This window comes from Rhea americana, unplaced genomic scaffold (assembly GCF_003343005.1).
Source record: "Rhea americana isolate MKP2758 unplaced genomic scaffold, rheAme1 scaffold_194, whole genome shotgun sequence".
Classification (NCBI taxonomy): Eukaryota; Metazoa; Chordata; class Aves; order Rheiformes; family Rheidae; genus Rhea; species Rhea americana.
The window spans coordinates 312,087-325,125 of NW_028186083.1; the positions used below are offsets into that span (position 1 = coordinate 312,087).

Below are 13,039 nucleotides of genomic sequence, written 5' to 3' on the forward strand. Positions count from 1 at the left end.
AGAAGGCTACACTGCTGTAATTTCAGATGCCCTCCTTCAAATGTTTTACARATGTCTTTAAGTATTCAGTGTGCTTCCTTAAAGAACAATCAAGGACGTTTAAAATGACTCAAATTAGCCCAGAAACCCAAAGAACCAAAAAATCCTTTGTTTTTTCTTTTTTTTTTTTTAAGCGTAGGCCCAGCTCTCACAGCACTTTTACAACCAGCGCTTGGGCTTGCTGTAGAGAGAAGCAATGTAAGATGAAATGAGTCTACGTAACTCCCGTGCGAGCCCGTGATGGAGGAGCTAGTTGGAGCGTTTGGCTGAGTTTCCCTTAGTACTGAAATATTTTCTCCAAACCAACACCAAAAAAGGTTTGCTTCTAGGTCAAGATTGCAGTACTGAATTTTAACCAGGAGTTGACAGTCAAATTTTAACACAGCTCTAAAACAGAGGCAATAGAAGCTCAGCCAGAGTCCTTTTATTTATTTATTCTAATAGGAAACACTCACTGAGCCTTGCGCATTTAATGCTGAAAGCTATTTCTGACATAAAAATTAGCACATAGTCCTCTGTCATCCTTCAGCTGCTGCTCTGGACGTTGGGACTGGTTGAGCCAAGTACGAGCAGCAGGTACAAACATGTTGAATCATGTAAGTTCAGCCCCCTTCCACCGACTCAAGTTCTACTCTGACTAGCAATGACAAGAGGAAAAGATTTATTTTTACACTATTTATCCTAGAAGTGCTGGTAGGAAGGTCCACTTCAGCACCCAGAAAGAGACCTCAAAGCATTTAAAAATATGTATTCTCAATAGTAGTCTTTTGAAAATATTGTTAGATTTTTGAGATGGGTAAATAAGTCACCAAGAAACCCAGGCAGGAATCTTCAGAAGGGCTCAGCAGTGACAAACGCTAGTCCACTTCTCCAGAACTCAGCTCCATACAGGCATCTTAAGTAGCAAGATAAAAAACAAATTTAGTACTGGGTACTTTTAACAGCCTGACCCTTCCTTAAATGCAAATCATTCTTTCTTTTGTTCTTTGGTGGGAATCTAATCCTGACAGCTTTGAAAACGAACTCTGAGCTGTTTTAAAAATATAGCTCAAAGCAACTGGTCCTAAAATAAAAGTAAGCAGAGCGCAGAACTTGGAAGGCTTATCATCACCATTAGTACCACTAACTAATCCCTAGGCAAACCCTCCCCTTTATGTAACTTGGGATTGTTACAGCTAAAACAGCTTAMTGTTATTTGGCTGTTTTTCTTTAAACCTCTGTTGGACAAATGCAAACACATTAAATATTTTTTTTCCTGCTACTCCAAAGATACTGTAAGAGAAAAGAAATAATTTATTYTTAATTTAAAAAGAATACTTCATAAATCACAAGAGCAGCTTGATTTGCGCTGCACGGAGACCTGCTTAATCCACAAGTGCTAAATCCACATGCTAAAAGTCCTATTTTGCCAGTGTAAGGTACTCTGAAGAGTACTCTGGTATCTACTGCACCTTAGTACTGACTACAAGCCAGGGTCATTCCTTTTATTAATGAACAAATATAATTTAACTCGTATGCCAAGAATAACACATACACATTYTTCTATTTTGCCAATGATCTATCTTGGACTAAACAGACAAAAACAGAAAAAAAGAAAAAAAAACTTGCCCACTTACAACACTCTCAGGTATTACCCTTCAATGGTAAGAAACCAAGGGTAAAATCCCAAATTTCTCCTCCTCCCAAACATCCTCCGGAAGCTGAGAGCCATTCCAAATGCACAAAAAAACCCAGGCCTAAGATAAACCATTTATATAGTTCCACGGCAGCTTTGGTAGCTGTGCAGTGATATTTACTTACTACCGATCCTTTTACCCAGAAGTATCCACCCAGCACAAAACTAGGTTCTCTTTGCATAGAGGATGGGTTTTCGTGTTACTGAACTAACTGCTCTGAATTTCTAAAGCGGAAATCCTTCCACAGCAAAATTCTGCTTTAAAAGCTTCAGTCAATGCTAAGCTATTAACCCAATGCTGAATGTTTATGGAAACTTAAGAAGAAAAAAATAAAACCCCCATTGAACTACTTGCAATCGGAGACTTGAATGGGCTTGATATAAAACCCACTCAGATCAACAGCAGCAATACGCTTCCCTGGATGCTGGACTGCATCCAACCTGAAAGTTTCCATGAAATAAACTAGGCTAAACGCATTAGTTGCATAGAAACTAACTCAGAGTAACAGCAGCATCTGTTCTTCAGATCTACCGTTTTCTTACATTCTTAATTTTCCACTGCTGAAGTGACACAAGTTGCCATACAGATCCCTCACTGCTCTGGTCACTGTAACCCCCTCCCAACAGCMGCTGGCTCTGCTGCCTTGCAACGCTTTGGGTGAACTAGCTGATTAAAAGGTAACATGCACGTGGTACAAACTACTTGACCAGTTAGCGTTTGTACGTCAAAAACAGCTTAATGTATTTTGTATGATGGCATTACAAGTAAAATTAATGTCTACATCAAGACAGCTAAAGAGCACACCTCGGAGCCATTTATACACAGTACAAAGCAAATGTTTACCCAAGTACAAATGAAACAGGTTGACAATTAGCTAATGCAGCTTTGTGGACATAAACCAGGTACATTCGAGCAGAACCAACATAAAATAAAAAGGAAACAGCCCTTTTCCTACCCCRTGCTAAGAGCGCCATGGTTAGTGGTTTGGGAAGTCTCTGTCACATTGAAAAATTTCCTTGCCAGTGTTTAATGTGTTTATTCTACCACTACTCTGCTATGATAAATATAACAACAGCAGGGCACACTAGCTGTGTGAAGGACCCACTGTCAATACTACAGTAATTGACAACATACAATTAAGTCTCACACCTGTTTATTTTAAGTAATTCATAGATAACCACTTCTAGTACACATTTTCATATTAGCTTTTAATGCTTTTATTTTTTAAGCTCAGGGACACCCGAACTTCATTTAAGGGTCATCACTGCACTTTACCCAGATCCAGAATGCTCTACCTACTAGGTAAAACTGGTGCAAGTTGGTACCATTTTCAGGGGTAACAGAGATGGCTTGGAAACTACATATCCCGACATGCAACGCCCCATTCAGTGTGGGCTGCTCTACGCTAAGGGAGAGAGACAGATTTTTTGCTGGGATGCGCTGGACTTGAATGCCTCATTTTGGCCGTATCGGCTTAAGTCATGCAGCTATCTGCACGCAATGCTCTACAGTGCAAAAACGAAGATCTCTACACAGTTGGAGTAAGAACAGTGGTAACAAAGTCATAGCTACATATGCTTCTCTACATTTTTGTTTATTGAGACAAACTAATTAAAAGGCACAAACATAGGGCATATGTTTACATGGACATTATAACAAACATATACATTAAAAGTGTAGGAATGTGTTTCCTTTCTGCTAAACAGAAAGTTCCTAAGCTTTTATATATACAAAAGTTGTACAATTTGATGTCCTAAAGTACAAAAGATCATTTATAAAATTATTTTACACTAAGCTCTATTTTTTTTTGTTTTTGTTTTACTATGTAGTCCAAGCCCCTAGAACAGTTTCACGTAATGATACAGATACCTGTCACCTGACCCAGAAGTCTGGTAATCACTGCTTGTACTGACACGGCAGGGTAGAAACGAAAGCAGTCCGTTTTGACTAGTCAGTCCCACTAGCACTCTGAAATGCGCACATGCTAATCTCCATAGCTTTCAACTTTATTAAGATAAAAACATCTCAACTGTAATTTTATTTTTTTAATGTAGAGTCTTGGTTTTAGGGTGTTTTTTTAAACAAAGTTTAAAAACGTGAATATGTGACATGATAGTCTAAAAAGTATATCTGTTTCCCTAGATTTTGCTTTCTACTTTATGTACAGATAAACAGGTTAAGAAATAAAAAGCACATGTAGCTTAAACATGTGTGATCATTTATGGAGAAGTTCTAGGGTGGGTAGTTCAGACCACCACCCCAGAACTCCCACAAATTGATAGAAATGTGTTAACACAATAGAAGAGTAACGTAAAAATGATGATGTTTGCAAATATTTACAAAGTTGAACAGATTTGCACAACACTTGATTAAGAAGTCGGGGAGAAATTAAAAGACTCTCTCTGCTTGTTCTGAAGGGGCATCCTACCTAGTTAGTGGTTAGAATAAAAACTGTATACAATTTAATATAAGACAAAACTTCTAGTGAACAACTAACACGTCTGTCCCCTGCTGTAACACCAGCAGGTTCTGATTGGGAGACAGAGGGCATAAAAATCATACCCAGTGCCTCCAGAATCTTCCAGCTTAAAGCAATATTTCATAAGTTTCAAAGCACTCTTTTTGCTCCTAGATAAGAGTCCCATAGGGTTCTGACTGTTCAGAGACCATGTTTACATACATTTCGACTCCTCTTCTATCAGCCATGGCTGTTTCTCACCAAACAATAACAGTTTTTTTTAAAAAAATGTTGACTACAATGCTATATTCCCTTAGGGTAATATGTTGGGTAATATTTACATCTCCAAATATCAGGTCACAATCCCTATTATACGTTGAAGTTAGAATGATAAGTTATCATATGCTTTGCATATCAGAGTTGGTATCACCTTTCCCATAGGGAATGCTGCCTGAAATTATCATATTCCCAAAGGTAAAATGCATATTTACTCCAAAATGCATTTTTAAAAATGACAACATTGTAATGCATTTACTCATTAAAAAAAAACATTAACACAGACAAAGATTCTACACTAGCTCAGAAACAATGGACTTACAACTGGCAAGTTAAAATTAGCCATCCACCCTGTTAAAGATACAGAGGGGTCTTTGCTAGTGTTTACATTAAAATAATTTTCTAAGTTATAATTTTGGGGATAAAACATAAAGCTGATTTTTAATTATTTTTTTTTAACTCTGGCAAGTACATATCTGCTCTAATTCAGCATCAGTCAGCTAAAAGGTAAAACTTACTTTAAATGAAGTGCTCCAGTGAAACTCAAGTTTGAACAATAGCCAAATCAACAGGGRAAGATGCTACTACGGTCTCTGATGGTGCATGCTGCACCAGTGACTTAGTTTGAATTATTATTAACTAGGAAAAAATACTAAAAAAAACCCCAAAAGCGACTGCTGGTAAGGATTCCATTTTAATCCTCTTTAATACTGTTTAGAAATTCTTTACCAGGGAGGAGACGTGGGCAAGGCTTGGGGCAGGAAAGGCATGCTCTCTACTGGTCTCATTGCTATATTTAATGGACCAGCTAACGTCATTGGTGTTGGGAGGTTCATAGGAGACGTTATAGTGACTGGATGCGCTATATTCACTGGAGCGGTTACTGGGGTAGGTAAATTGACTGGTGTGGTGAGCGTTAATGGAGATGTCATGGATAATGGACTGGTTATAGTTACAGGATGCCCTAAATTCATCGGACTGGATATATTAACTGCACTTGATACATTTACTGGACTTCTCATGCTCATTGCAGCTGCCACTGTGACTGGGTTTGTGATAGTCCCAGAAGCCACAGAGGACGTTATATTGAATGGAGTAGTAAGAGTCACAGGCGTAGTAGCAGCAGTGGAGGTTTGGCACAAGTTAGCAGCTTCTAAAAATGAGACATAAAAAGACAAAAAGTTTTTAACACATAAAAAACCATGGACAAGATTTAAAAAAAAAAAAAACAAACAAGAACAGGTACAAATTCTGGAATATTTTTCTTTAGGAATTATTAGTAAGTTAAAACTGTTAACATTCTATAGCCTACAAGAAATACAAATTCTCATGCAGTTCATTTGAATTCAGTATTTTTTCCTGGGAAGTCAAGCGAAGTTGTCTTATAAAGAGGGTTTTGATGTTCATAAACAGTACTGTACAATCAAAAAAATCCTCCCAAGAGGAACATTATAAATAGAGGAGAGAGTGTACATACCGAATGGTACGTACTCTATAGCCTTCTCAAAGGTGAACTGACATTCTGTGAAGGTTTTAAAAAGTCATTATTAGGGACTGATAAGCAAAGCTTGTTTCAATATTTATACCTGCTTATTTCAGTCTTAATTATTTCCACTAAATTGTTCCACTGATCACAACACTTCTATCTTAGCAATYTGCAAGACTACCCAGTCAGTAGCTCTTTCAACCCCCAGTATCTCCTCAGCTTTYACATTAACTACAGTTCCACACCAAGGTTGGGTTTTTTTGGTTTTTTGGTTTTTTTACTTTGCTTTGCAGCGAGCAGGTATTAAGTGCCGGACAAGGACGAGCCAGGAGGACCCTCCCGCCCAGTTGCCGGTCGGTCTGGCAGGGGCTGGGCACTGCAGAGAGGGCACCGGCGCTCCGGGAGGCGGCGAGGGTCCGCTAGGCATCAGCACCACCTGCCGGCTAGCCAAACAACCAGGCTCCAGACACTGAAGCGGGCCGGTGGACGCGGGGAAAAGAAAGGGATGACTGCTAGAGAAACCGACAAAAATATACGCTACATCAACGTTACGGCACTTTTAAATCGTGTCTTATTCCACATTTGTAGGGTAGGACACCAAGCTCAGTCTACACCCATGTTTCAGGAGGTAAGCCAGGAGCCAAGAGTCCACTCTTGCCATGCAGGCAATACAAATGTATCAAGACCAAGTTAACTTTGAAAGCAACATTAGCCCCATTCAAGGGTTACTGTTGATTCTTCAAAGTCCATATCTAGGAGGGGTGAAGAGGAAGGGAAAGAGTAAAAAAAAATTTATAAATGTGAAAATAAATAATATTAGACTAAAAAAAACCCTCCCAGACAGTGTGGTAAAACCAACACAACAGGTGGCACTAGTAGGGGAGAACCAGCATGAAAAGAGTAACAAATGGGCATGAAATTAACTGCTCTAGCTTCGTCTTCCAAGCAAAGTAATGTACAAAGAAATGCCCCACCCATGCCCCTTCCCCGATTAAGCTACATTAAACTAATAACATCAGTCTGGCAACACTTCTCCCCACCCGCCTCCCTCACACATCATTCCTTCCAAAACCACTGTTTCTGTTAAAGTACATTCAATAACAACAAGAGAGGAAAGGAAGGGGGAACAAGACATAGGAAAAAGCGGACAGAAAAAATTAAACTTTTAAGATTTTTAAAGATTTTCTAAATCTGAGACCCATTTGCTTTATCCATTTAGTGCTCTGATAATATTTATGTTATCATTGCATTTTAACACACATGAGCAGTTTCTGAACCATCTAATTGCAGAATTCAATTAATTGGAATAACAATCAAGGAGAAAGGAGCAAGCAGCCTAATGCACAAACAAACGCTAGAGAAGCAAAAGGAGTGAAGAAACTAAAGGAAAGTTTAGGAGAAAAAAAAAATGAGTTGAGAACAACTACTAATCAGAAACAGAGCTAGTGAAAAACAGCAAGTAGTCACTAAGAGTTTGTTCTAAAACATGTAATCCACAAGTCACATGGCAGGTATTAGAAATCAGAGTGCTGTGAAAAGAATAAGCAAGCAGTAACAGATTTGAAACTGCTATACCGCACACAAGTCACTAAACTGAAGCAATCTCTTCCTTCCAAAACTGGCACAGTTAACAACAAAATGAAGTTACTCAAATTACAGTAGGACAGGTAGATGCAGGCTTTGAACTGGCAATAATGAAAAGTACTACCATGTATTAGTTAATTTTGTAATGAAAAAAAGAGATTGAAAAGCAAATTCAGAGTTCCAGAAAACTTTATGCAAATAGAGTTAAGTGATGGATAAAGTGAATGGAAAAAAAATGGGGCAGAACAGATAAAAGGGCACAAAAAGCATTCTCATGCACACTAACGTTGATGCAAAGACGGGAAGTGTTGTTATGCGTGCATGTGTGTGCATGCACGTGTGTGTGTGTGTGTGTATATATATATACACACACACACACACACATATATACAAGCTAACAACAGGCACACATGCACAAACGCAGCTAAAAACCACATGCAAGTCCAAAACACACTCTTGCCTTGGAGCAGACACAAACATTCTTTTATAATTGATGACTGCTATGTACACATTCAAGCACAGACACTGACAGGAAGTAAATAATAAAAGCGTTCATTTACAATAGCTTAATTCTGGTAACTTATCTTCCTGCTAGCTTTTAGCTATTACTTCTACTACTAAGAAGTAAATTTTCACATAACAGTTCTTTTTCTGACATCCTAAGCTCCCTATGTAACTTTGTAAACTCTATTACCTTATAAAACCAAGACTGTAAGGACTGTTTTGTTTTACCTTTCTTCCTTGCTTTGACGGCTTCTTCCCATAATCTCAGGGTTTCTACCTGCTTTCCAGGCCAACTTGTTACATGTTGCTGCTGTTGCTGTTGTTGCTGCTGCTGCTGCTGTTGTTGCTGCTGCTGCTGCTGTTGCTGCTGCTGCTGCTGCTGCTGTTGCTGTTGCTGCTGCTGCTGTTGCTGCTGCTGCTTCTGATTGCTGGTCTCTTCACTCATGCATGCTATGTCAATTAAGTAAGAACACAAATTTACCTTGAAAAGTTATATTGTTTTCTACTGAGATGACAAAGGATTCTTCCAAAAAGACTATGTGGAATGTTGCAGGATTCCAAGAGTGAAAACCACAGAAATGTTTAAAACCATATAATTAATTCTGTGTTTTATAAAACTACCTTTCTGAAATCTAAAAAAAAAAATATGCCGAGTCAGGAAGTTCTGGTTTCTCTCCCCAAAACACAAACCTCCTTTCTAACAGTTTATTTTTTTATATATTTTAAAAAGACTGAAATAAAAGATTTCAATGACTCCATAGAACTCAAGATTGTTAGCCAACTCCAGTTTTCCTAAACCTCAATTCCAATTTTTAAAAGAGCCCTTTAATTTGTCATTGCAAGTATGACAACATTTTCAGTTCACATTTATATCACAGAACAGCATGTTACTACTCTCTGGCCACACTACAGCTCATCATTTTCACCTCTACCAACTGCTGTAATGCCTCACATGAACTGCTTAGCACCACCAAACTGACAGAGCTGTAACCCTATACCTTGAAAAAGATATCACATCAAAATTTCACATTAAGTTCAACTATCAGGCATTTTAGATAGTCACAGTACCTTCAAATTATCCAAGGGAAAAATGAGCTGAAAAGGTTTTGTAAATTAAGAGTTTAAAAGGCTTCAAGGACAAAGTTTCTAAGGATATTAATTATTTCTCCCTTTTGATTCCTCTGAATACCCCATCATATATAACTAACGAGGTGTGTTAAAGTTGTATGTATTTTAAGAGGGAGTATTTTAAAGTCAAGTATTCCTTTGCTTACTAGGCACTCCAAAGTTCAGGCCTCAGCATTCCTGCTGCATCAATTCAGAGAGTTTAAGACTAAAAGGAACTATTACGAACACCTCACCTGAAGTCCTGCATAACACAAGTCAAATACCATTAATGCCCAAAACTTATCAGCGCTGGATTTAAATGCTTTTCTTGTAAGCTATTGCCAAAGAAATAATTGAGCCCCAGGGCCAAAGCTCAGAAAATGCTCAGAAATCTGTCTTTTGACTTTGACGAGCTTTGGATCAGGCTTCAAACCTGAAACTTGGCAGATCTAAGAAGTTCTCAAATATTCCAAAATCTACAGAATTATCTGACAGACTTTTATAGTTCAGGAAGTAGCACTTAGAAGCTGAGAAAACTCTTTTCTTCAAGAGATAGGTAATTTTCACATATTGTAGGGCATTCCTCTAAGAGCGCAGTCTAGTACCAAACCAATTCCACATATGCCAATTTCTTGACCTAAAGATCCTGTTATTAAATATTTACTTTTAATAAGTGTGAATACCCAAAGTGATRGCTGTGTTTTTACACTTTAAAGTAATCACAGGCAACTCCCTTTGCAAACTTTTGCAAACACATTGTTATTAGAAATGTTTTTAAAACGTTCACCTACTTTTATTGATGCCTTGTTTACAGGTATTACAGTTGATACTTTGGCTCTGCCCGTGTGTCTTTAAGTGGCTGGTGATATATGCTGCACTCAGAAGTTTACCACAGATATTACACGATACCTTTCCTTCATGGCGCACCATGTGTGTCCGCAGTCTGTCTTTGGTGGCAAAGGCAGCAGTGCACGTCTACATGAAGGACAACAGTGATACTTAAAGTGCAGGTAGTATTAGAATATGAATTGCATGACCATTCTAGGCCTATTTTACCTTTTAGACACCACTGGTATCCCAAGCCTATTGAAAATGTGAAGTTTTACTTACAGAAAAAACAACATCCAACTGCTGAGCAGAGACTGAAAATTATCTAGCTGCTTAATGAAAATGATCTGACACCAGCAGGACAAAACTAATAGTTTATACTACCTGAGCAAAATAGAAGGTTGCCTTATGTCTCTTACAAACAAACATCTAGAACAGGCAAAGGTATATAATTCTGATATAATTCTACYGTACAAATCTGAACCTGATATTTTGAATTGCTCAGTTATATTTCCATCCAAATCAGAAAAAGGAAACAAAACCTTTTTCTATGACTATTCTTTTTACTCAAAACATTTACTTAATACGGTGAGTCACTAAAACACAGGTTGGAACAAGCATGGATATTCCAAGCAAAACAGTTAATTGTTCAAAAGCAGTCAAATTATTTCTCTTTACTAAATCATCAACTTATGACACCTTGATTTCAACTTCAGCAAAATAATGGATCTAGAATCAGCTATCCTAACCTTTTTTCCAACCTTTTTTCTGACTTCTATTAGATACAATATTGATTTATAAACACTGAGAAAACTCATTGCACATTACGCCAGCAATCTATGGAGTTGAGGACACCGTTACGATCCTACTACTAAGTTAAGTTTATCTTAAAACAGTACCTACATTGTTCTCCAAGAAGGCAAAAGCCCCCTAATCTTCCCAGAAGAGTAATCACAGCAGCCTCTTAATTCTGGAAAGATTATTCACCTGATGCTTTCTAACTACAAAATCATGCATGTTCTTGAAAAATCATCCGAACCCTTACTTGGCATTTGAAGGGTCTCTCTGTTGAGTGAACATGTTTAACGTGACAGCTTAAATGATCAGGCCTGCAAAAGAAGGGAGGAACAGAAAAGAAAATGCATACTGTTACAAATAGATAGTAGTGACACCCTGGCTAACGGTGCTGACCACTGCACTTAAGACCCTTCACAGCCCACATCTCCCTGCGGGGTAAGAATATGTACGTTCCCTTTACCTATAAAGTGGCTTTTGGCTAGAATAACACAACACAGTTACACTGGGACCCAGCCTGCAGTTTAAAACTTAACCATGTTCTCCTTACACACCTGAAAATGGTACATTTGTTTGTACCTTGTGTAAAAGGGTGACAAATCAACAGCTCTAGCAGCTGAAGTTCTCTCTGTTCCAAACACAGACATAAAYACAGCCAGCAGCAATGCAAGCTTCCCCGCAGTGCTCTGTCAGTACACCTCAGCCTTGTTAAGGGACAAGGAGACAGGTTGCCTGCCATGCCCCATTCGGTCACTGACCTTTCCAAGGCTGGGAAAGGGACCCCATTATCACCATCAGTGACACAGGCACATCTCCTACAAGACCTAGATGAGGTCCCGAAGTCATTTCAAAACATTCTCACAAAAGAGGGGCCATTTTTGGTTGCTGCCAAACTGGCTCAGGCTGAGACCCATGCCCTAGAGGTAAACAAGGCTTTTTATCCCCTCACCAATCTTCTAAGATGTCTGCTTCTCCTAGCCCCTCGCTATGATAGCTTAACCCTTCTTGGTTATGAAAAGCCAATACTTGAGCTCGCCTGGGATTTTCTACATGGTACCTCGAGAAGCCTTTTCCACAAACACCACAGGTGTATGGTTTCGTGATGCCACCTTCGTGAGACCTCACGTGGTAGGTCATGCGGTCCTTTCTCTTGAAGCGCTGATTGCAAATTGGACATTCAAAGGGTTTTTCATCTGAGTGGGACAGCTTGTGCCGGTTGAGGTGATACACATCCCTGAAGGCCTTTCCGCACATCTCACAAGCATGGTTCTTCTTAACAGGCTTGCTGGGCTTCTTCACGGTCTGAGTCACTGCCATAGCCGTTGCACCRGCACTACTGCTGGGGTTGGTGGCAGAGGAAGACGTAGTGACTGTGGACAAGATGCCTGCGATAGTTGAAACCAATGAGCTTCGGCTGTTGTCACCAGCGATGGTCGAGATAAGGGGCACCATTGTGGTGGGAGTTTTCTTTGGCCGTGACACTAACTTTATCCCTGTGTGGCAGGACTCATGACGCCTCAAATGGTAGCTGTCCCTGAAAGCTTTGCTGCAGTAAGTGCACACAAAGGAGGTTTTAGGTTTTTCCTTTTTAATCCCAACAATAGCATCCTTTAATGTTTCTTGTGCAGGCTGAGGTTTCTGCGTTATTGGTAAGGGCAGAATCGGCTTCTGATCGGGTGGCTCAACAGCAGAGCTCAGGAGAGGCAACAAACTGTTCTGTGCTGCCTGCTGTTGGTGATGTGAGGCTTCATGTGCCTAAAACCAAACATTCACACTTAAATTCTATTGATGGGTGCTCACTTTGACACGGTGAGAACATTTACAAACTATGGAAAGCAAATTCTAGACCAAAAGCCATTGAAGGAACAAGGGGAAGAGRTTACACAATTTTATTTTTGGACAGGATAAGCCACTTGCACTGTAAATGCATACTCTGCAGATTCTGTGGTGAATAAGTATAAGAAGGTACACATCATAACAATCAAATAATAATTAAGTTTCCAGAGGGCAACATTTCTTATGGAAAAGAACTAGGTGCTTGTCAGATCTCTTGCTAACATATTGTTTGATCTTTACATAACAGATGCTTGTTTTGCCTCRTATCAGATACCACATTCGGATTATCTTTGGAGCTTATGAATGTACTGATGGGAGTAGCAAAACAGTGCTCCGTCTTTAAACTTAAGCTGAGTTTAGCGCACATGGAGAATTAAACTGCAGCCACAGAGAGCCAGAACATGATAAACCATCTTATTTAAACAAGGCGTTCATACCAGTATGCTAGCA

At 39.1% G+C, this 13,039-nt stretch overlaps 1 protein-coding gene across 2 annotated transcripts; it reads right to left on the reverse strand.

Annotated features, from left to right (window-relative positions):
- Nucleotides 1-2,851: 2,851 nt before the first annotated feature.
- On the reverse strand, nucleotides 2,852-12,300 carry VEZF1 (vascular endothelial zinc finger 1). Of its 2 annotated transcripts, XM_085302887.1 has the most exons (6): nucleotides 11,811-12,300; nucleotides 11,004-11,067; nucleotides 9,922-10,105; nucleotides 8,252-8,473; nucleotides 5,927-5,971; nucleotides 2,852-5,602 (listed from the first exon to the last, which is right to left on the reverse strand). In XM_085302887.1, the coding sequence occupies exons 1-6, from the start codon at nucleotides 12,203-12,205 to the stop codon at nucleotides 5,175-5,177; spliced, it is 1,338 nt and encodes a 445-aa protein (XP_085159013.1). In that variant the 5' UTR covers nucleotides 12,206-12,300; the 3' UTR covers nucleotides 2,852-5,174. The 2 variants fall into 2 exon arrangements, with proteins under 2 accessions (XP_085159013.1, XP_085159014.1); XM_085302888.1 differs by lacking the exon at nucleotides 5,927-5,971.
- Between the last annotated feature and the right edge of the window lie 739 nt (nucleotides 12,301-13,039).